The 18183-nt window shown below is 32.8% G+C and overlaps 3 protein-coding genes across 3 annotated transcripts; 2 read left to right on the forward strand and 1 right to left on the reverse strand.

The window, feature by feature from the left end:
* Positions 1-401: 401 nt before the first annotated feature.
* Positions 402-5417, reverse strand: LOC108209933 (probable nucleolar protein 5-2). Its single transcript, XM_017381150.2, has 9 exons — positions 5270-5417; positions 5012-5092; positions 4840-4881; positions 4195-4374; positions 3927-4091; positions 2704-2904; positions 1594-2091; positions 1370-1504; positions 402-1057 (listed from the first exon to the last, which is right to left on the reverse strand). Exons 2-9 carry the CDS (start codon positions 5087-5089, stop codon positions 668-670), a joined length of 1689 nt encoding a protein of 562 aa, XP_017236639.1. The 5' UTR covers positions 5090-5092; positions 5270-5417; the 3' UTR covers positions 402-667.
* Positions 5418-7632: 2215 nt separating this feature from the next.
* Positions 7633-8166, forward strand: LOC108206544 (protein LIGHT-DEPENDENT SHORT HYPOCOTYLS 6). Its single transcript, XM_017376878.2, has one exon. It carries the CDS (start codon positions 7633-7635, stop codon positions 8164-8166), a length of 534 nt encoding a protein of 177 aa, XP_017232367.1.
* Positions 8167-16910: 8744 nt separating this feature from the next.
* Positions 16911-17495, forward strand: LOC108206677 (protein LIGHT-DEPENDENT SHORT HYPOCOTYLS 5). Its single transcript, XM_017377056.2, has one exon. It carries the CDS (start codon positions 16911-16913, stop codon positions 17493-17495), a length of 585 nt encoding a protein of 194 aa, XP_017232545.1.
* Positions 17496-18183: the final 688 nt, after the last annotated feature.

Genomic DNA, 18183 nt, shown 5'->3' on the forward strand with positions numbered 1-18183 from the left:
TCAATTTTTTAGTAACCGTTAATCTACGTGACCAGCTGCAAGGAATAGTTGGACCTAGAAAGATGTACCCGCTCCGTTATGAACTGATTACTAAACTACTGCACTGGAGCACGTGGAGCACGATTGGACAGCCCAAGTGGTGGATTTATCCTCTGTTATCCCGGGACACCCGGGTTCGACTCTGGCTCACCCCGAAAATATTAGAACAGATACTAATGCTTAAGGCATATAAGCCTCATTGTTAAAAAAATTACTGCACTGAACTGGTCGGATCTCGGGTTATATTTATCCCAAATTCCCAATTCGAGGTTCACACCTCAGTCTAAGGACTGAGAATCTTTCTGTTTGAACATCGACATATTTTTCTTTTTAAAAAAAAAGGAAGAAGAAAAAATGCAAACTAAAAGAATAAAAAGGTACTGTAATAATTCATTTAACAGGCAAAATTCTGCAATTAACTTCAAATGTTTTGCTGTTAAAAATATCAACCGCAAACATATACAACCTGTGCCTGAAGGACCCCTTGCTACCTGGTCCTCCTACGGAGATTGCCCGATAAGTTTGAGAATTCGAAATCCACTCAACCGTACAAACTCAACTACTTGTAAACATACTTACCAAAAATTGATCAGCACTCCACAAATTTCAAAGTGGTTTCCAGCTTCCCTCATTCTTCACTTCTTTTCTTTTTCTTCTTATCTTTCTTCTTCGCAGGTGATTCAGTTTCTTCAACAGGTGCAGCATGCTTCCTTTTCTTTTTCTTTTCACCTGTTTCCAGAGCCTCTGTATTAGGAACCTCAATCTCCTCAGCTGAACGCTTCTTCTTTTTCTTCTCCTTTTTGCCTGCATCTTCACCTTCAGCCTGTGGCAAGACAGTTTCATCTGCATCAACTGCCTTTTTCTTCTTCTTTTTCTCTTTCTTCTCTTCAGGAGCTTCTTCAATCTGAATTTCATCTGTTTTCTTCTTCCTCTTTCCGACAACCACCTCCTCTTCCTCCTTTTTCTCAGGCAATGATTCGGTCTTTCCGAGAAGAGAATCAGCTGATGGGTTATATGTCTGCATTTTAAATACAAATTGTTATGCTTGAAATGCTAAAGAACTAAATTTAGGAATTAGAGCTGCAGCAGTTTTTAGTTGATATTTTTTGATATAATAAGAAGATAAAAGCAGACCTTATTACCAAATTTTAGGAAAATAAATCGTAAACAGCATTATTTGCAACAAACAACCCCGAAAATTCAAATTACATGCTTGTATTAATCAGAATCAACAAAACTAAGGCCTTAAATATGACTTCAAAAGTTGACAAGGTGATTTTGTATGTTAATGAAGAAAGTACTGAAACAAAGGCCCGAGCATAATACAAACCTTAGCAGGAGTTATCAGTGCACCTCCTCCCTTTTTCCGGTCCTTATCATAGAACTCAATCTTTGGCTTTCCTTTAGCTGAACCAGCAGAATGACCTAGTTCTCTACCTTCTAGATTCCTCAAACGTGCTTCAAGCTAGACAGATAAAACATAAACAAACATGTAAGAGCAAAGAATGGTGAATAAGTACCAAATACAAAACAAACTGTAATCAGCAATAGTACCTTGGCACGATTCTCCAGCCCCATTGAATTATCTTCCCCATCTCCAAGAGCATCATAGCGGATTGCTAAAGAAGTTTTAGCAGCTAGGGATCGTGAAATTTTTCCTTTATGTTTTGGTGCTGCCTGACCAATCAATGAGGCATGGTAGATAAGTCCATACTTCGGAGTTGCATGTTTTGTCTTGAGAGCTCTAAAAAGAGCTTTTTCTGCACCAAGAATTTGAATTGTGCTCCCTGGCTGCTTTGCAAGATTCAGCAAGCTGCCACCATGAGCAATGAGACGAGCACCAACAAGTTCACCAACAAGAGCAGTAAGATTCGGAGCAATAGTGTTCATCCTGCTCTTCAAATAATCATACAGCTGAGCTCTGTACTCTGAAAGAGATAGAACTTGGTCACAGAGATCTTTGATATTCATCAGATCGATATCACTGACTTCAGTTCCCATGGAAATCATGGCGGCTTCTTTAAGTTCAGCCTCAACCTCTTCAGACAAGACCTGAGCATATTCATGATGAGCTTTAAATCAGACTCAAACACGTAACTTAACTACTTAATACAGGAATTTAAGTTTCAGAGAAAGGGCAAGTCTAGAGAATAGCATGAGAAAATGATTCGGATAGCAATTGTACCATCAAACAACATGAATATTAAAAGACAGCTAGAACTAAAATCCCTTATTTATATTTAACGATATAGTCAAGAGATGATAAAGATTTTATATAACACGGTGCTGACATATTTGAAACACGCCATAATCATCTCATCTGAAGAATGGGTATGTACCTCCCTCTGAATCCTGAAACATGACACTTACTACACAGAAGTAACAAGTGATATTGCCTTTAATATCTACTTCACACTAATGACTCGAAGAAATCCCTATGAAGTTATATGCATGATAATGTGGCAATATTCACTTTCTAGTTATTTTGGGGAGACTACTAACACACTCTCCTTTGGTTTATTAATCTCATAAAATGGACCAAAAAGTAAATAAAATTTAATAAATAAAAACCTTTTAGACAAAATATAGTGTAAGTTTAGAGCAAATGAGCTTAAAATATGGGACACATGATAAAAAAAGAACAAACATGGCCCTGTAGTATACCTCTGAAAAATCAAGCTTTGCAGCATTTGTACGATCACCCATCAGCTTCACAGACTTTGCATATAGTATGTTATCTTGTACAATTTTTGCAAGCTCTGGAAAATGCCAACCATACCATTCCCGAACTCGCATAGCATAGGTGTTAAGCTCTTTATCAAGATCATCCAATAAACCAATTGCCTGTATGATCATCGTATCGACCTGGTAGAGGTTGAATAGGACAAGGAAATTAAGTATAGTGATGTAGACAACAAAATGCATTCTATACTGCAAGCCACCTGGTCCTCTTATTTTCAAATATTATAGCAAACAAACACGTTTAAGCTATGTTACTTGGACTCGGCTATAAGTGTCGACATGGATACATGTCCATGTGTCGGGCTTGGTAATATTCTGAAAATTTACATGTTTTGGCCTAACAATAAGTGTCCATGTCCAACACAGCTACTTCGAGGTAAATTAAGAGTCAAAGTAACATAGCGTACAGGTATTATGACCCAAGGTATATGCAATTGGTGATGAAAAAATTGTCCCGCAACAAAAAATTTAAAAAAAGAATATGACTGACACAAGACAAAATTATGCAACTGACAGAACTGATATATCACTGTTTTGAAAAGCAATCAGAAAGAGAAAACACAGTTTCACAAGAAAAATTGACCATCACAACTTAAACAATAAACAAGGGGTAAGGAGAACTGCTAACTCCAAGCCATGAGCAAAGGTATACAATTAGATCTATTCTATTGCATCCTGAATTCCTGATACAAGTGGATGACTACAACAGAATAGCACTTTCTTTAATCCAATTTGTATCATTCAAAGAAGTCAGTTATTATATTGTGTTATTTATGCTTTCAATAACAAGCACATAAAAAAAATTGTACGCCAGGTAAAATTATTCAAAATTTAAAGAAAGTCGGTCCATGGACTCTTCAGTGAGCCAAGGTGGACAACTTCTTATTACATCAGTTTCTTAAGATTAGACATTGCTAAACAAGGGAGTGTGCTTCTTGTCCCACAACATCTTGGCAGAGTCGTGATGCTTAAACATACATACAAGTTTACCAGGGGACCTCATAGACCAGTGGCTGTACAGTGTACATTCTTTTACTCTCTTTTTTTTTTTTTTTGTATTATAAACAACTGTCTGTCCTTCATTGCTAACTTCTACTTAGCAGAAGAGGAAAAGTAAGCAAAAATTAATGTGATGAGAGTTTCACCTTGTCAGGGCTGAATTTAAGTTTGTATCTGGAAAGACTGTGAGATAAACCCAAGCTCATCGGCGCCAAATCTTGAGCTCCAAGACCAGATATTAGTTCAGTCAATTGACTTCTCACACCTCTCATCAGTTCCATAGCAGCATTATTGTGGAAACAGTCAATTTGCTGCAAAAGTTTATACAATATGTGTGAGCAAAGTACAGACCGAGCGAACAAACTAAAAAAAATGAGGCCTGGCAACCGTAATAAATTAATAATATTAGCTTACAAGTTTTTCCTTGATTGCATTTCCAAGTTTGGAATCAGCCACGGCTAAGGTTTCGCCATCACAGTGTGCACGTAAGAACTTACGTAAACCTTTGCTAGGCTTGCTATCAATTAACAAGGTGGCTGCTGACAATGCCTCTGATGTGTTTTCAAACTTTGAAAAAGCTTTAAGCTTCACAATCTGATTAAAATATAAACAAATGCATTAAGAGTTTGAAGCACAATAACTCAATAGTAAAAGTCAATCGAGGAACCTACAATCAATTAGAAGTTTTTTTTTTTCTTGTGCAAGTTCAGGTACACCGTTATTTATAATCCAGCTACAACAACAAATGACAGAAATTTCACAAAAAAATAAATTGCTACACAGCTAACTGCTTTAAAATAGATCCCAAAATTTATTCAAGTGCAATAGTATAAATCAATCCCAAAAATAACTTCTCTCAAGTATCAGAATCAGGCAAAATGTAATATGCACATATAAACCACATTATCATATAAAATTTTACTTTAAAGAAATAAATGTGGAATATCTTCGTGTATATAAAAACAATGATGCAAAACAAATTGACCTGCACCCCAATCAAGACACGCACACACATAACAAAAAAGGGAGAGGCAAGAACACAGAAGGGAGATTAAGAACCTTTCGAGCTGCGTCAACAGTATCAAACTCCTTTGACAAGTCCTGAAACATCAAAAACCTGTCACATAACACGTCCCAACGTACTCCAAACCCAAATAAATTTGAACGAGAAAGAAATTAGATAAATAACTATAAGCACCAAGCAAAACAGAGAACAAAAATCATTAATTACCTCAACTTTGGAGAGCTTCCCCTCATCCAACACTTTAAAAAGAGCAAACCCAGCAGGGGTTTCAAATAACAGAAGCATTTTCTGCAAAACCAACAAAAAAGAAAGCCTCGACAATTAAAACTTTAAGAAACCCATTAATACTAAAGTTCTCAAACAAAACTGGGCAATTACGGAAAAAACTTGAAATCAAATCGAAAACCAACAAATAGTAGTAGATACAGTTTTATAGACAGATATACATATACTTGAAATAATTACCTGAAGTGTTTAAGAGAGCTCTCCTCTGTTATTCGTAGCCGCAGGGGAGGAGAAAGAGAAATAGGGTTTCTAGTCAGTCAAACTAGGGTTTATGGGCGGGGAGGTGGATTATATAAGCAAAGGTGAAGTGTTTATAATTTTTAGAATTATTATTTTATGATAATCCTTAAACTTTTATCATAGACAAGAGACAACCAGTGCCGTTTGTTTTTTAATATATGATATTTTACTTTTTAGCAAATCCGGTAGTTAAAATTATTATTTTTGAAAAATTCTTTCTTAAAATAGAAATATGTAATCAGAATTTTAATTCATAAAAAATTAATTTAAAAAAATACTTTTTACTATCCGGTCAACCTATCTAAAAATACGTGTCCAAATTAAATATGTCATATAAAAAAAATAGAGGGAGTATCACCGGCAGCGATAATAACTTGGCCTAACTCAATAAATTGGCTATTGGTATTGATTTAAGTTAATTGTTAAATATATTAAAATATTTATTTCAAATAAAATGATTTATTTATATATTAATTAATAGTATTTAGGTTAAAAAGTTATAGTTTAGAAATTAAAAAATTATATTAGCTGTTTTTTATTAATGATTTGTTTTATAAATAATATTATTTATAAGATTAAATCTGTTATAATGTATAATTAAATGTTTTTAATTTATAAAAATTACAAAACTAAATCTAATATTTATTTTAAAACATTAAATATGAATAATTCATATAATCAAAATTATTATTTAATCTACTTTTTCTCAAAATTTTAAATCTCGATAATCACATAAATTTGTTGGAATAGGTTCTAAATTTAAAAAATTTGTAAAAGATTTCAAAGATTTTATTGCTATTGTTAACACGGTTTTTATAAAATGACACATAATAAGTACTAAAATCTACTCCCTCCGTCTTAATCATTCGTATACAGTTGGTTGGGACACGGAGATCAGGAAAAAGTGTAAAAAATGAGTAAATTTAGATGAAAAATGGGATAGTGGTGTAACCTATTTAAATCTAATAATAAATTTGAGATGGTGGAGAAAAATAGTGAATATAATAATATTTATATTATTATTGAAGGGAGATGGTTGAAGGAAGTAGATGGTGTAATGATGTTTTATATTATAAAAGTATACTATTTTTGAAATGTATATAATTAGTTGGACTGTCAAAAAAACTATATATAAATGAAGGAGACAGAGAGAGTATGAATTTACATGATTTTTATTGATTTATACCCCTTGACAAAACAATCATTCAAACTAATCATTCAAATTTATAAATGTTACTCCCTCCGTCCCACAATATACGTCACTTTGACTTTTTCACGTAATTTGAGGTGCAAATAAAACATATGTTTATATATTAGTTTTCAAAATTTGTTTTTTTGAATAAAAATATGTATATTATATTTTTATTCAGAAAAGAAAATTTGAAAAATAATGTATAGAAGTATGTTTTATTTGCACATCAAATTACGTGCAAAAAACATGTATTTTGAGACGGAGGAAGTACTGTGTTAGTTGGCACTTGGCGCGGTAGACAAACCCGTATATATGCAGGCTGCAGCGTATCGTGTGTTTAATTTACTCATGCTGATGGTCTCAAACATAGGTAGCGGGCTAGTTGCAAAACTAGACAAACTTTTTGGGATACTGTAACGGCCCATACTGTACAAGTTTGTGGAGGACTCTATTTTTCGGCCCAGCCCACCACTACAAGTACCTGTGAGTTGTGAGTTGTGTGATTCGCTTTCGATTTTCTTCTTCGAGAGCTCAAATGGTCGAGCGGTATACTTTATGTCTCTTATCTCTTCAAGAGCTCATATAGTCATATGTCCTAGCTCCTGCTATCAGTATTACTCCTTTTATCAAAAAAATAATAGATAATCTATTCATGGGACGCATAAAAAATGGTTTAGTTTATGCAGCAACTGGCTATCAAGTCATTTAGATAAGAGTGATTAGTAGCTATCACGCAGAAGCGAATGATTTTTAAACTCACTTAGCACCAAACAAACTTACTGTCAAACATAACCGGGGGCTTCTTGTCCCAACCAACACGACTGTTTCTATCACTCGGCCAACGTCAAGCAATAGCGTAGAGGCAGCCTCTGGGTCACCGTTAGTGTGAAATATAGCTGTTTATGTGGGCACCAAGCATCACACGTAACCGTGTTTATTATTAAACTAACTACAACTTTCCCCACCATTAACAAACAATCCCCTCTCTATAAATACCAGCCCCTGTATTACATTTACATATTTTATATTTCATTCTCAACTTTCCAAAAGCAAATACCAAAAAAATCCTCTCCGTAAACCCCTCTCTCATTTATTTCCAAAAGCATAGAGAATGTCAGCTGCCGTTGCTGCTGCCTCAGCAGCCGCCAATTACCGTCGCAACTCCGCCACCACCACCACCGCAAAAAAGACCAACTACACTCCTAATAATTATTACATCTCGTTCTCACCATCACCACCGTGTCACAATCGCTACGAGATTAATAAACGTCAGGATTGGAATAAATTTGTGCACTACTTGAAGAATTATCACCATGGTCACGGTCAGCCTCCCATGTCTGTGCGTCGGTGCAGTGGGTCCCATGTGCTTGGGTTTCTCAAGTACCTGGACCAGTTCGGTGCAACCAAAGTTCATAAGATGAGCTGCGAGTATTATGGGCAAGCTTATTCCTCGGTCGCATGTTCTTGTCCGCTCAAGGAGGCATGGAGTAGCCTCCAAAGCGTTGTCGGACGCCTCCGTGTCGCCTTTGAGGAGTATGGGGGCTCACCGCTGACAAATCCGTTTGGTTCATCGGTGGTGTGGTTGTATCTAGAGGAGGTTAAAGTTTCTCAGGCTAAAGCTCGGGGTCTAAGTTATAAATGCTGATCGAAATGAAAGAAAAGAATATGGCTACATAATTAATTTAAGCCACGTGATGAAATTGAAAACCTTAAAAATGAAATGAGGTTTCGTCAAATCAAAATCTTTCATGATTTTCGATAGAATCACCCCCTCGCTCAGGCCCCGAGAGCTCCAAGAATATTGTTTGTTACTTTTTCTTCACAAATTCGAGAATGGGCAAATCGCATGAGATCTCGGTACAAATTGTACAACCCGCATCTTTGTGCAAGTACAATGACAAGGTCCGATCAAAATTTCCTCTCAGAAGATGAATAGTTCCCTTTCGAAGCATGGAATGGACCCTAGATGAGAGATCGAGTTCATAATTTATATTTATATTTTAATATTTTTTGGCAACTCAGCTGCAAATATTAAACTTGATGCAGCTTACCGGATCTAGGAACTACTTGCGCAGATTCGGTAGTACTCTCAAACAGGGGCACTTACCAATAAAGAATATTATACAAAAATGTATAGTGGTGTTTCTTAACAAACAAGATATGCCGGTGTTGTTTATTGTTTGTAGATAAATTACTCCCTATTTGGTGATTCTATTTTTAGAGGATTATATAGATTTGTATGTAAATTTGAGTTTTCATTATAATATTGATTTATTTATACGATCTGCATTCTTTTATAATTCCATTAAAAGTATAATCTAATTATACTTATATAAAATGATATCTTCTTAAATAATTATAATCCAAAAATTGCACTTCATTTCAAATAATTCAATATCGGAACTTGTTCTTTCATGGCTCAACAACTTTATAAATGTGAACAGAAATGAATTATTTCTCAATTTCTCTAATTAAATAAAATTAATTATTTCAACAGAAATGAACCAATGTTATAAATGTTGGACCACACGCTTCTATTATTTATCAATTTGTCCATTCTTCATGACAATACGTTGCTCTCAATCGGTCTATAACCACACACGTCCATTTTTTGTTTCCTAGAAACTTATTATTTTATTTGTATGTGAAATTAAGCTTGTTGGTAATTATGTTCACAACGAAAGGCTTGATAAGAGCTCGTAATTATAATGTAATACATACCCACGCCTCTGGCACGAACGTAGTACTCTTGATTAACTAATTTAGAAATTAGAAGCAACCTCCTTGACTAATTATAGTGTGGATTACTCCATATAATGGAGATCAATACTACCCGCAGTCATTTGTTTTAAGATCAACTAGTTGAGAAGCCGCGCGTTGCGGCGGCCAATAAAAATTATATTAATGATTCAATATTAATATTTATAGAATAAAATATTTTTTGGCTGTCTATAAAAAGTATATTAATGTTTCAAAGTTAATATTTGTACAATAAAATAAATTTATATTATAAAAATCTTGATATAATACCAATACTAATATATAAAATTGCAAAATTGGACTATAGTTCATGGTGAAAAAATGAAAAATAAATTTATACACGTAATTAACAATTTAAAGAATGACGAATCTTAATTATTTTTTTTTGAAAAGTAATCATGTTCTTGCATTGTCACCTTCCTCCAATTTTTTTAATTGATTGTGCACAAAAACATCTAACTTAAATCTGTGAGATAGCGGTCTATAACTCCCTTCTTAAAACTTGCTTGAACGGAGCAAACAGATAATGCATGAATAATTTTTTCCCGTATACAAAGTAAATCATATAAAAATTAACGACAACAAACATGTCTGATGAACAAAACATATATTATAAAAGAATAACCAACAAACATACATCACTAATAGTTTATTTTGTTGATATCAACCATCAATATCACGTCAAGACTATATTCTTTTCCGTGTTTGGATTTGTGGACTCCGATATAACGGTCTATAACTACCTTTGTTTGCAACAATCTTTGTTTTTTTAATACTGTATAAACAGCCTTCACTTATCGTTGCAGAAGAATCGAGCAAGAGAAAGATAATTCTAATTTTTGATATTTTTTATCCAAAAATTTCAGAAAATTAGAAAAATAGAACGGAGCGATGTGAGAGGCGCCACCTACACGCCCTCTCGCTTCTCCTTTAAAAATCGAGATCGAGTAAGAGAACTATTACCAGAAAGAGGTAGGTTTGTGGTATTGAGAGAGGAGGTTGTGTTTAGATGATCCAAAACCCTACGATCTATACGGGTATTTATAGGTGCAAAGAGACTTGTTTGCTACTCTTTCCCATAATTAAATAATCTGAACAAAATCAGAATAAAATTTTCAAGTTACTGTATTCCATAAATAATCTATATTTCCCATAATTAAATAATCCGAAACAAAATCAGATTAAAACTTTCAAGCTACTATATTCCATAAATAATCTGAAACAAAATCAGATTCTGAAACTTGCTTCTAATATACCCGAAACTAAAAAAGGTAGTTCTAATTTTTGATATTTTTCATCCAGAAATTTCAGAAAATTAGAAAAATAGAACGGAGCGATGTGAGAGGCGCCACCTAGACGCCCCTCGCTTCTCCTTTATATAAATATATTGACTTAGCGTAAGATACTAAAATACAAATTATTTGAATTATTGAGTATAATAAAATAACCATCAATTTTCAATTTATCTAGATATTTAATATTTACTTTTTATATGGAAGAAAGGTAAAAAGAAAACTATATACTTTTTTCTGGTTTTTGTGAATTATGATGAAAGTAGACTAAAAACATAGCGCATATGCCAAGACATATGGATTAAGACTGGATACAAGCAGAATTAGGGGTGATCGCGGTGCGGGCGGTGCGGTTTTTCGCTAAAACCGCGAACCAAACCGCGCATGCGGTTTGGTTGAAAACTCAAACCGCAACCGCACCACGTTAGCATAAAAACCACGTAAACCGCATCACAAAAATGCGGTGTGGTGCGGTTTGTGCGGTTTGTATGCTTAAGAATAAATATTTTTAGTTGAAGTTCGAAATAAAATTTAAATGTACAATAATTAAAATCTTTTCTTGTAAAAAATTTATATGATATTTATCATTTTAAAACTACATCAACTACTAAAAAACACAAACAAAAGTGTAAATATGATAATAAATATGAGCACTAAATACAAAGAGACATATTATAATAATATAATCATTTCATAAAAATTTGGTATAATAGTAATGCGAGATTGATAAATTAATATTTAACTATTATTTGAAGAGATTTAACAAATATATATAACATAATTATAAATAATATATATGTATATAATATAATTTTATTTGACAATCACTAATATATATATATTATAATATCGTGGTGCGGTGCGGTTTGAACCGCACTACTAATATGTTAAACCGCAACCCGCACCACACCGCGCGGTTTGTGAAAAATTCAAACCGCAACCGCACCACGAAAATTAAAAACCACGTTTTGTGGTGCGGTTCGGTGCGGTGTGGGCGGTTTATGCGGTTTGGGCGGTTTTCTGATCACCCCTAAGCAGAATAATAACATGACTGATGAAAATTGAAAAAGCAAACTTTCCCTTTTCCTAATGGCTACTAATTATCATGGAATAAAGTAAGATTCCAGCCAACCAAACAGAAAAAATTAGGTTTCTATCACTTGAGTATCTACTTGGCCGATATATTAGTTAGTACAACCGACCCGAACTAAATACCGGCATGCTGCCAAATAGATCAGGGTAACCTTTAATATGACATACAACCGTAACTAATAATTTTCTTATGCCGCATAATTAATTTTCATAAGCGGCATCATATCCCATCCAGGACTGGCGCTATCGGGATTAAACACCCGGCTTCTATAATTTTTTATATTATGATTTGAAATATTTTATATTTGAACTCCTGGCAATATTTTTGCTCATTTCAAAATTATTTTTCCAGTTATATAAAATTTTTACACAAATAAAGTCAGCCTCTTGATGGATTTCTGGGTGACCGCCTGCAATTTGAATAAATTACAGTGTAGACATAATAGTAAGAGCGAATCCAATGGAGGTGCTAAAGTAGGTGCTACTGCTATTGTAAAGCACCCAAGCACAAAACTCAAACTCCAATGGGATGCTAAACTTGAATGTAAAATAACAAAATGCTATACTTGGTTCTAAATATAGTTACAAGTATAGATGGTGCTATAATTGTCACATAAGCATGCAAGTGACAAAATACATTAATAAAGTAATAGTGACAAATATAATTATGTACTTTAAGATTATATAATGAGAATATAGCTTTATTTGGATATGTTTGGTTCTATTTTACACTTACCATTGGACCGTAAGTTCTGTTTTAGCATCAAAAATCACTTTTTGGTTTCAAATTATAAAAATAGCTACATCTATTTTAACATCACCATTGGACTTGCTCTAACCAAGTAATGAAATACTCCCTCCGTCCCAAATTAAATGTCCTGTTTGACTTTTTTCTGGTCAATTTGACCCAATTTTAACTGAAATTTTAAAATTATTCTTTTATAATTTTACAAAACTGAAAAATATATTTTAAATTAGATTTGATAATCTTTTCAATGAAATATTTTTCATAATTTTATTCAATTATTTAATATACAAATTTTTCAGTCAAAGTTAAGTCAAATTGACCAAAAAAAATCAAACATGACAGTTAATTTGTGACGGAGGGAGCAGTAATTATTTTAGTCGATTAATTGTCAAATAGGGAACCAAAATCCAAAATGTAGAATATGTACACATCACTACGATATGAAAGTGATGCAATGTACGACTAGTTGAATACTCCCTCCGTCCCGGTCAATAGTATACATTAGGGGATGGGGGCGCGGCACGGACTTTAATGCTTCAATATAGTATAGTTCTGTAAATTATTTTTAAAATTTTCTTTTTTTGTATAAAAATATAACATTTATATTTTTATACAAAAAAAGAAAATTTTAAAAATAAGTTGTAGAACTATGTTTTATAAGAACCTTAAAAAGCGTGTCGAGCAGTGAAAAAGAAACGTATACAATTGACTGGGACAGAGGGAGTACTATCAGTTACAAGTAGGATGTCATCATTTTCTCTTAACCTGACAACAGATTGTACACCATGAACTGTATAAACTTCTCTCAAACCTCCTCTTTTTGTTAACTTGACGCAACTAAAGTGTTACACAAGATTGTTTGTATCTATGGATGATCAAGGTAAATGGTAAGACACTCCACTTGTTTATGTTAAATAAAGGAGTAAATGACACTTTGCACCCATTATATTTTGGACTTTTTGCAGACCGGTCCCCTTCTATTAAATCTTGCATTTCACACCCGTTATCTTTTTTGACGTGTCGAAATGCACTTAAATGCTAACAGCCGTTTAAAATCGCCGTTAATTTTAACTAACGCAAGCAAGGACAATGATGTAATTACGCCAGCTACCCTTCATTTTCCCCTTTTATGTTACACCACCAAACCATGCTTCGCTCCAGTGCAGTAGTGAATTAGTGATGTTAATATGGGTGGTTTTTATTTGCAAAAGCCGTGGGTTCTATTTTGCATAGAATATTTTATCAAAAAAATAACTATTTTAATATACATTATATATTTATAAAATTACTAATATAAAAAAAAAGTTTAATGTTTTATAGTATATAAAACTAGTGTTTGTTAACTAATTATTCTAATATTTAAAATATTACAACTATATCTTTAAATATAATTATTTATTTTATTTTCACTTGTATTAAATAATATAATTAATTTTTTATTAATAATTCATTAACAATCATTTTCGTAAAGATAGCTGTTGAAATTTAAAAATAAAAATAATAACTATTTTTCAAATATAGCTAATCATTGTAACTAATACCATTAAAACAAAATGTCTTGCAGTTTCAGTATATTTTAGATAATATATATATTATACTATTTTCATAAATTAAAATAATAATATTATTTTAATTAATTAGAATATAATATATATTTATATAAAATGTTTATTTGACTGAATTTGTAAGAAATTTATTTATGAATAAACTGTTTATTTGACTGAATTTATAAGAAAGCTATATTCAAAATTATGTTATTTCCAAATGCTAACAATTACATTTTTAAATAATAATTATTTCCCGAATTTAATCAAATGAAGTTTTTATACAAGAAAAGGGTTGTAAATAAATTAATATTAATTAAAAATTTATTTTTTTGTATAACACAATTAAAATAAAATATATAATTAATAAAATCTATTTAGTAATATTATTATTATCTCAAATACGATAAAATATTATTATATGTGGCGTATATATGAGTGTACATGAAGAGCTGTTCAATAACCTCTTCAATTACTGCTTTGTCCTTGTATCTACTGATCTTAACGATAGATTTAGACGGCCGTTATGATTTAAGTGCATTTCGACGCTTCAAAAAAGATAGCGGGTGTGAAATGCAAGATTTAATAGAAGAGTATCGGTCTGCAAAAAGTCCAAAACATAATGGATGCAAAGTGACATTTACTCTAAATAAAGATATCAATTGTAGAGCTTATAATTAGTACTCCCCCGTCTCTAAATACTTTTCTTGTTTGTCTTTATCACGTTTGCCAATACACACTTTTGATCATTAATATCATTGATTTTATATTAGTATTAAATATAAAAACTTCACCGTATTAAAGTACTCATAAATACGAACCCAACAAAATCACTCATGACTATATTTTATCTTATAGATTAAACGTAAATTAGTAATTTGTCTCGTGTTATAAATAGTGTCAATATTTCAATGACAATATTTTTAGAGACGGAGGGAGCAGATAAAACTACATACACCAGTCAGAATATCAAACAGGCTTGAGCATGCATGATATATCTCACTCGTATCGTAGTTTTAGAGTAAGGTCCGCGGAAGCTGGAAGTTGTAATTCGTAAATAAGATCTCCGATTTCACCCGAATAAAATCACTTGGTCTTAGAAGGAAACATTGTTGCTGTGGATATCTCAGCCTTGGTTCCATTTAAAGGCAAGTTTAACACCTTAATTTCTTCAACTGTGGTATACATTAATAAAAATCACAGATCTTACATATAGCAAGATAAAATAGATATGATTGTATCTATAGTACTCCATAAAAACACACATTACAATCTCATCTCGCATAACACTCTCCAACTGCACATAAGCTGAGCATCAAAATAAAAAGTCTCAGAATAGCAATGAAATGTAAAGATTATTCTTAAAGCAAACCAATCTATAGATCTGAACTTGGGCATATTTATCCAAAATTATGAGTGAGCTAAATAATGATTCAAATTTGAGACGAACGACAGTACGACTATGTTGATTTATATAAAATAATGATTTTATTATTTGAATATTTTTACTTATCATATTTAATTTTTTTAGTTACTTAAATAATAACAATAATATGTAATCAGCAATTAATAAAATTGAATTATTGAATAAAGCTTAATTATAATGATGAGAAACATCAATTTTGCTTTGATATGATAAAATATTTATTTATCCTCGAAAATAATTAAAATATTGTCCATTCCATTCTTGTCTTCATCTTCATTTCCTCGATTTAAAATATCTTTGTTTCTTAAGTCGTTAGCAATGAATATTCAATTTTAAATAAAAATCAGAATGAAATTAAAGAATACGAGAATAACTAAGTATATGATAATGAATACAACAAGAAGAATATAAAAGATAATTTATTTTTCAACTGAAATTTGTGTTATCATTCTATGTCACAAAAATAACTAATGCAAATATAAAATATGATTTGAGTTCCCAATTTATTTGACTAGACCAAACTCCTCCATAATATTGTGACTTGTGACGCAGAATTTAGATCACGACACCCACAGCTTTCTTTAAGACACCAAACAATATCACACGTGACTTGTGACGCAGAATTTAGATCACGACACCCACAGCTTTCTTTAAGACACCAAACAATATCACACGTAACCTTGTTTGACCGACGATATTGTACACGACACGGTTGAACGGCATGAAAACAACATGAAAATGTCGTATTTGTGTTTATGTATTTGTTACACGACACGAAAATATGCATACACAAAAATATACGAGTTAATTTCATGTCGGTTTTGGGCTTACTTATCGAGTACATGATACAATTAATTAATTATGATGATAGATAATTAATAATAAATAGTAATAACATGATTTATCATATGTAATTTTATTATAATAATAGTTTTTATAAATAACAAAGATATAATATCATACTATATAAAATTTAATTAAATATCAATTTTTAAAATATTAAAATGTAATTTCGTATTCTATTTTTCGTTTTGTGTACATTTAGTTATTGTATCTTTCATTTCGTGCATATTTCGTGTACTTTTCCTGCATATTTCGTGTATTTTTCGTGTTCAATTTGTGTCGTGTAATTTTAAACACACAAAAATTTCGTGTACTTCTTGTCATGTCGTGTTATTTCGTTCGTGTTGTGTTCGTATTTAGATTTCAGATACACGAATTTATTGCATATTGTGTTTTTGTTGACACCAAATACACGACACAAAAAATATTACGTGACGTGTTGTTTCTGATACCAGGTACACGACACAAAAAATACATGATACGATAAGAACGGCCAGGTCTAAACCCCGCTAACAAATACATTAAACAACTTCGTCTATATATACCACCCACATGTACATATTTTATATTTCACACTCTTAACTTTTCACAAGCAGCTACCAAAAATTCCTCCCTCTCATTGTCTCATTTTTATCTCCCAAAGCATAGCTAAGAAAAATATCCATCTCTCTTGTCGTCAAAAGAATGTCAGCTGCCGTTGCTGCTGCTTCAGCAGCCGCCAACCGTCGCAACTCCGCCACCACCACAGCGAAAAAGACCAACTACACTACTCCCAACAATTATTACCTATCGCTCTCAGCATCACCACCGTGCAACAACCGCTACGAGATTTATAAATGCCAGGACTGGAACAAATTCCTACACTACTTGAAGAATTACAGCCAAGGCCGCGGCCAGCCTCCTTTGTCTGTGCGTCGGTGCAGCGGGTCCCATGTGCTTGGATTTCTCAAGTACCTGGACCAGTTCGGTGGAACCAAAGTTCATAAGATGAGTTGTGAGTATTATGGACAAGCTTATTCCTCGGTCGCATGTTCTTGTCCGCTCAAGGAGGCGTGGAGCAGCCTCCAAGGCGTTGTCGGACGCCTTCGTGTCGCCTTTGAGGAGTACGGTGGCTCACGCGAGACCAACCCGTTTGGTTCACCGCTTGTGTGGTTGTATTTAGAGGAGGTTAAAGTTGCTCAAGCTAAAGCTCGAGGATGCCGAAACGAAGAAAACATTTATGGCTACTTAACACAAATGAATTATCGTAAAATCAAAATCTCGATTTGACGATTTTGATAGAATCATAAAAAGCTCCCTCGATCGCTCTAGCTAGGTCCAAGGTTGTTAATTGCCACATGAAAATAAGATTCTGCACAAGGATAAGGATAAGGTCCGATCAAAATCATGTTTGCCTCAGACAGTAACCTGGGTTCCGTTGGAAGTATCGAATGACCATATATTTGTAGCTAGGACCATGAGGTGATAAGATTGATATTTTAGAAAGGGTTTACAACTCATTCCTACAATATTCATATTAGTGTCAGTCTCAGTTCCAGATTCAGAAACTGTTTGCATGGATGGGTCTCAGAATATATATTTAGTTGTTTTTCTTTGACAAGAGAATATATTACACATGTATTTACTTTTAATCAAAACTATTATGTTAAAATAAGCAGGTGTTTGCAAGAAAATTATGCTACAACAGTACTAGTGGCACTTTGCTATATAACGGTCCAAAACTATGCACCTCATGATTCATTACATATAATTTAAATAATGAAATCTGTTCCCTACCGGTTCCACACCATTGTAATTGTCGACGGACCAAAGAAAATTCTAAAATACGCTGTAGCATTTTGTAATATTCTTCCTTTATATAAAATAATAATGTCTAAACAAAATAGACAAATGTTGGACCACATTTGTTGAAATGTCTATTCCTCATGATATTACGTTGCTCTCAATCAGTCTATAA

Source organism: Daucus carota, chromosome 2, assembly GCF_001625215.2.
Source record: "Daucus carota subsp. sativus chromosome 2, DH1 v3.0, whole genome shotgun sequence".
Taxonomy (NCBI): Eukaryota; Viridiplantae; Streptophyta; class Magnoliopsida; order Apiales; family Apiaceae; genus Daucus; species Daucus carota.

What these genes read in the sequence shown, in the direction of transcription:
- LOC108209933 (XM_017381150.2), bottom strand. Translation starts at nt 5,089, where the DNA reads ATGCTTCTGTTATTTGAAACCCCTGCTGGGTTTGCTCTTTTTAAAGTG. An exon ending in CTGTTGACGCAGCTCGAAAG is followed by an intron (nt 4,375 to 4,839) that starts GTTCTTAATCTC and finishes TATTTTAATCAG; the next exon opens with ATTGTGAAGCTTAAAGCTTT. An exon ending in CACTGATAACTCCTGCTAAG is followed by an intron (nt 1,058 to 1,369) that starts GTTTGTATTATG and finishes TTTAAAATGCAG; the next exon opens with ACATATAACCCATCAGCTGA.
- LOC108206544 (XM_017376878.2), top strand. Translation starts at nt 7,633, where the DNA reads ATGTCAGCTGCCGTTGCTGCTGCCTCAGCAGCCGCCAATTACCGTCGC.
- LOC108206677 (XM_017377056.2), top strand. Translation starts at nt 16,911, where the DNA reads ATGTCAGCTGCCGTTGCTGCTGCTTCAGCAGCCGCCAACCGTCGCAAC.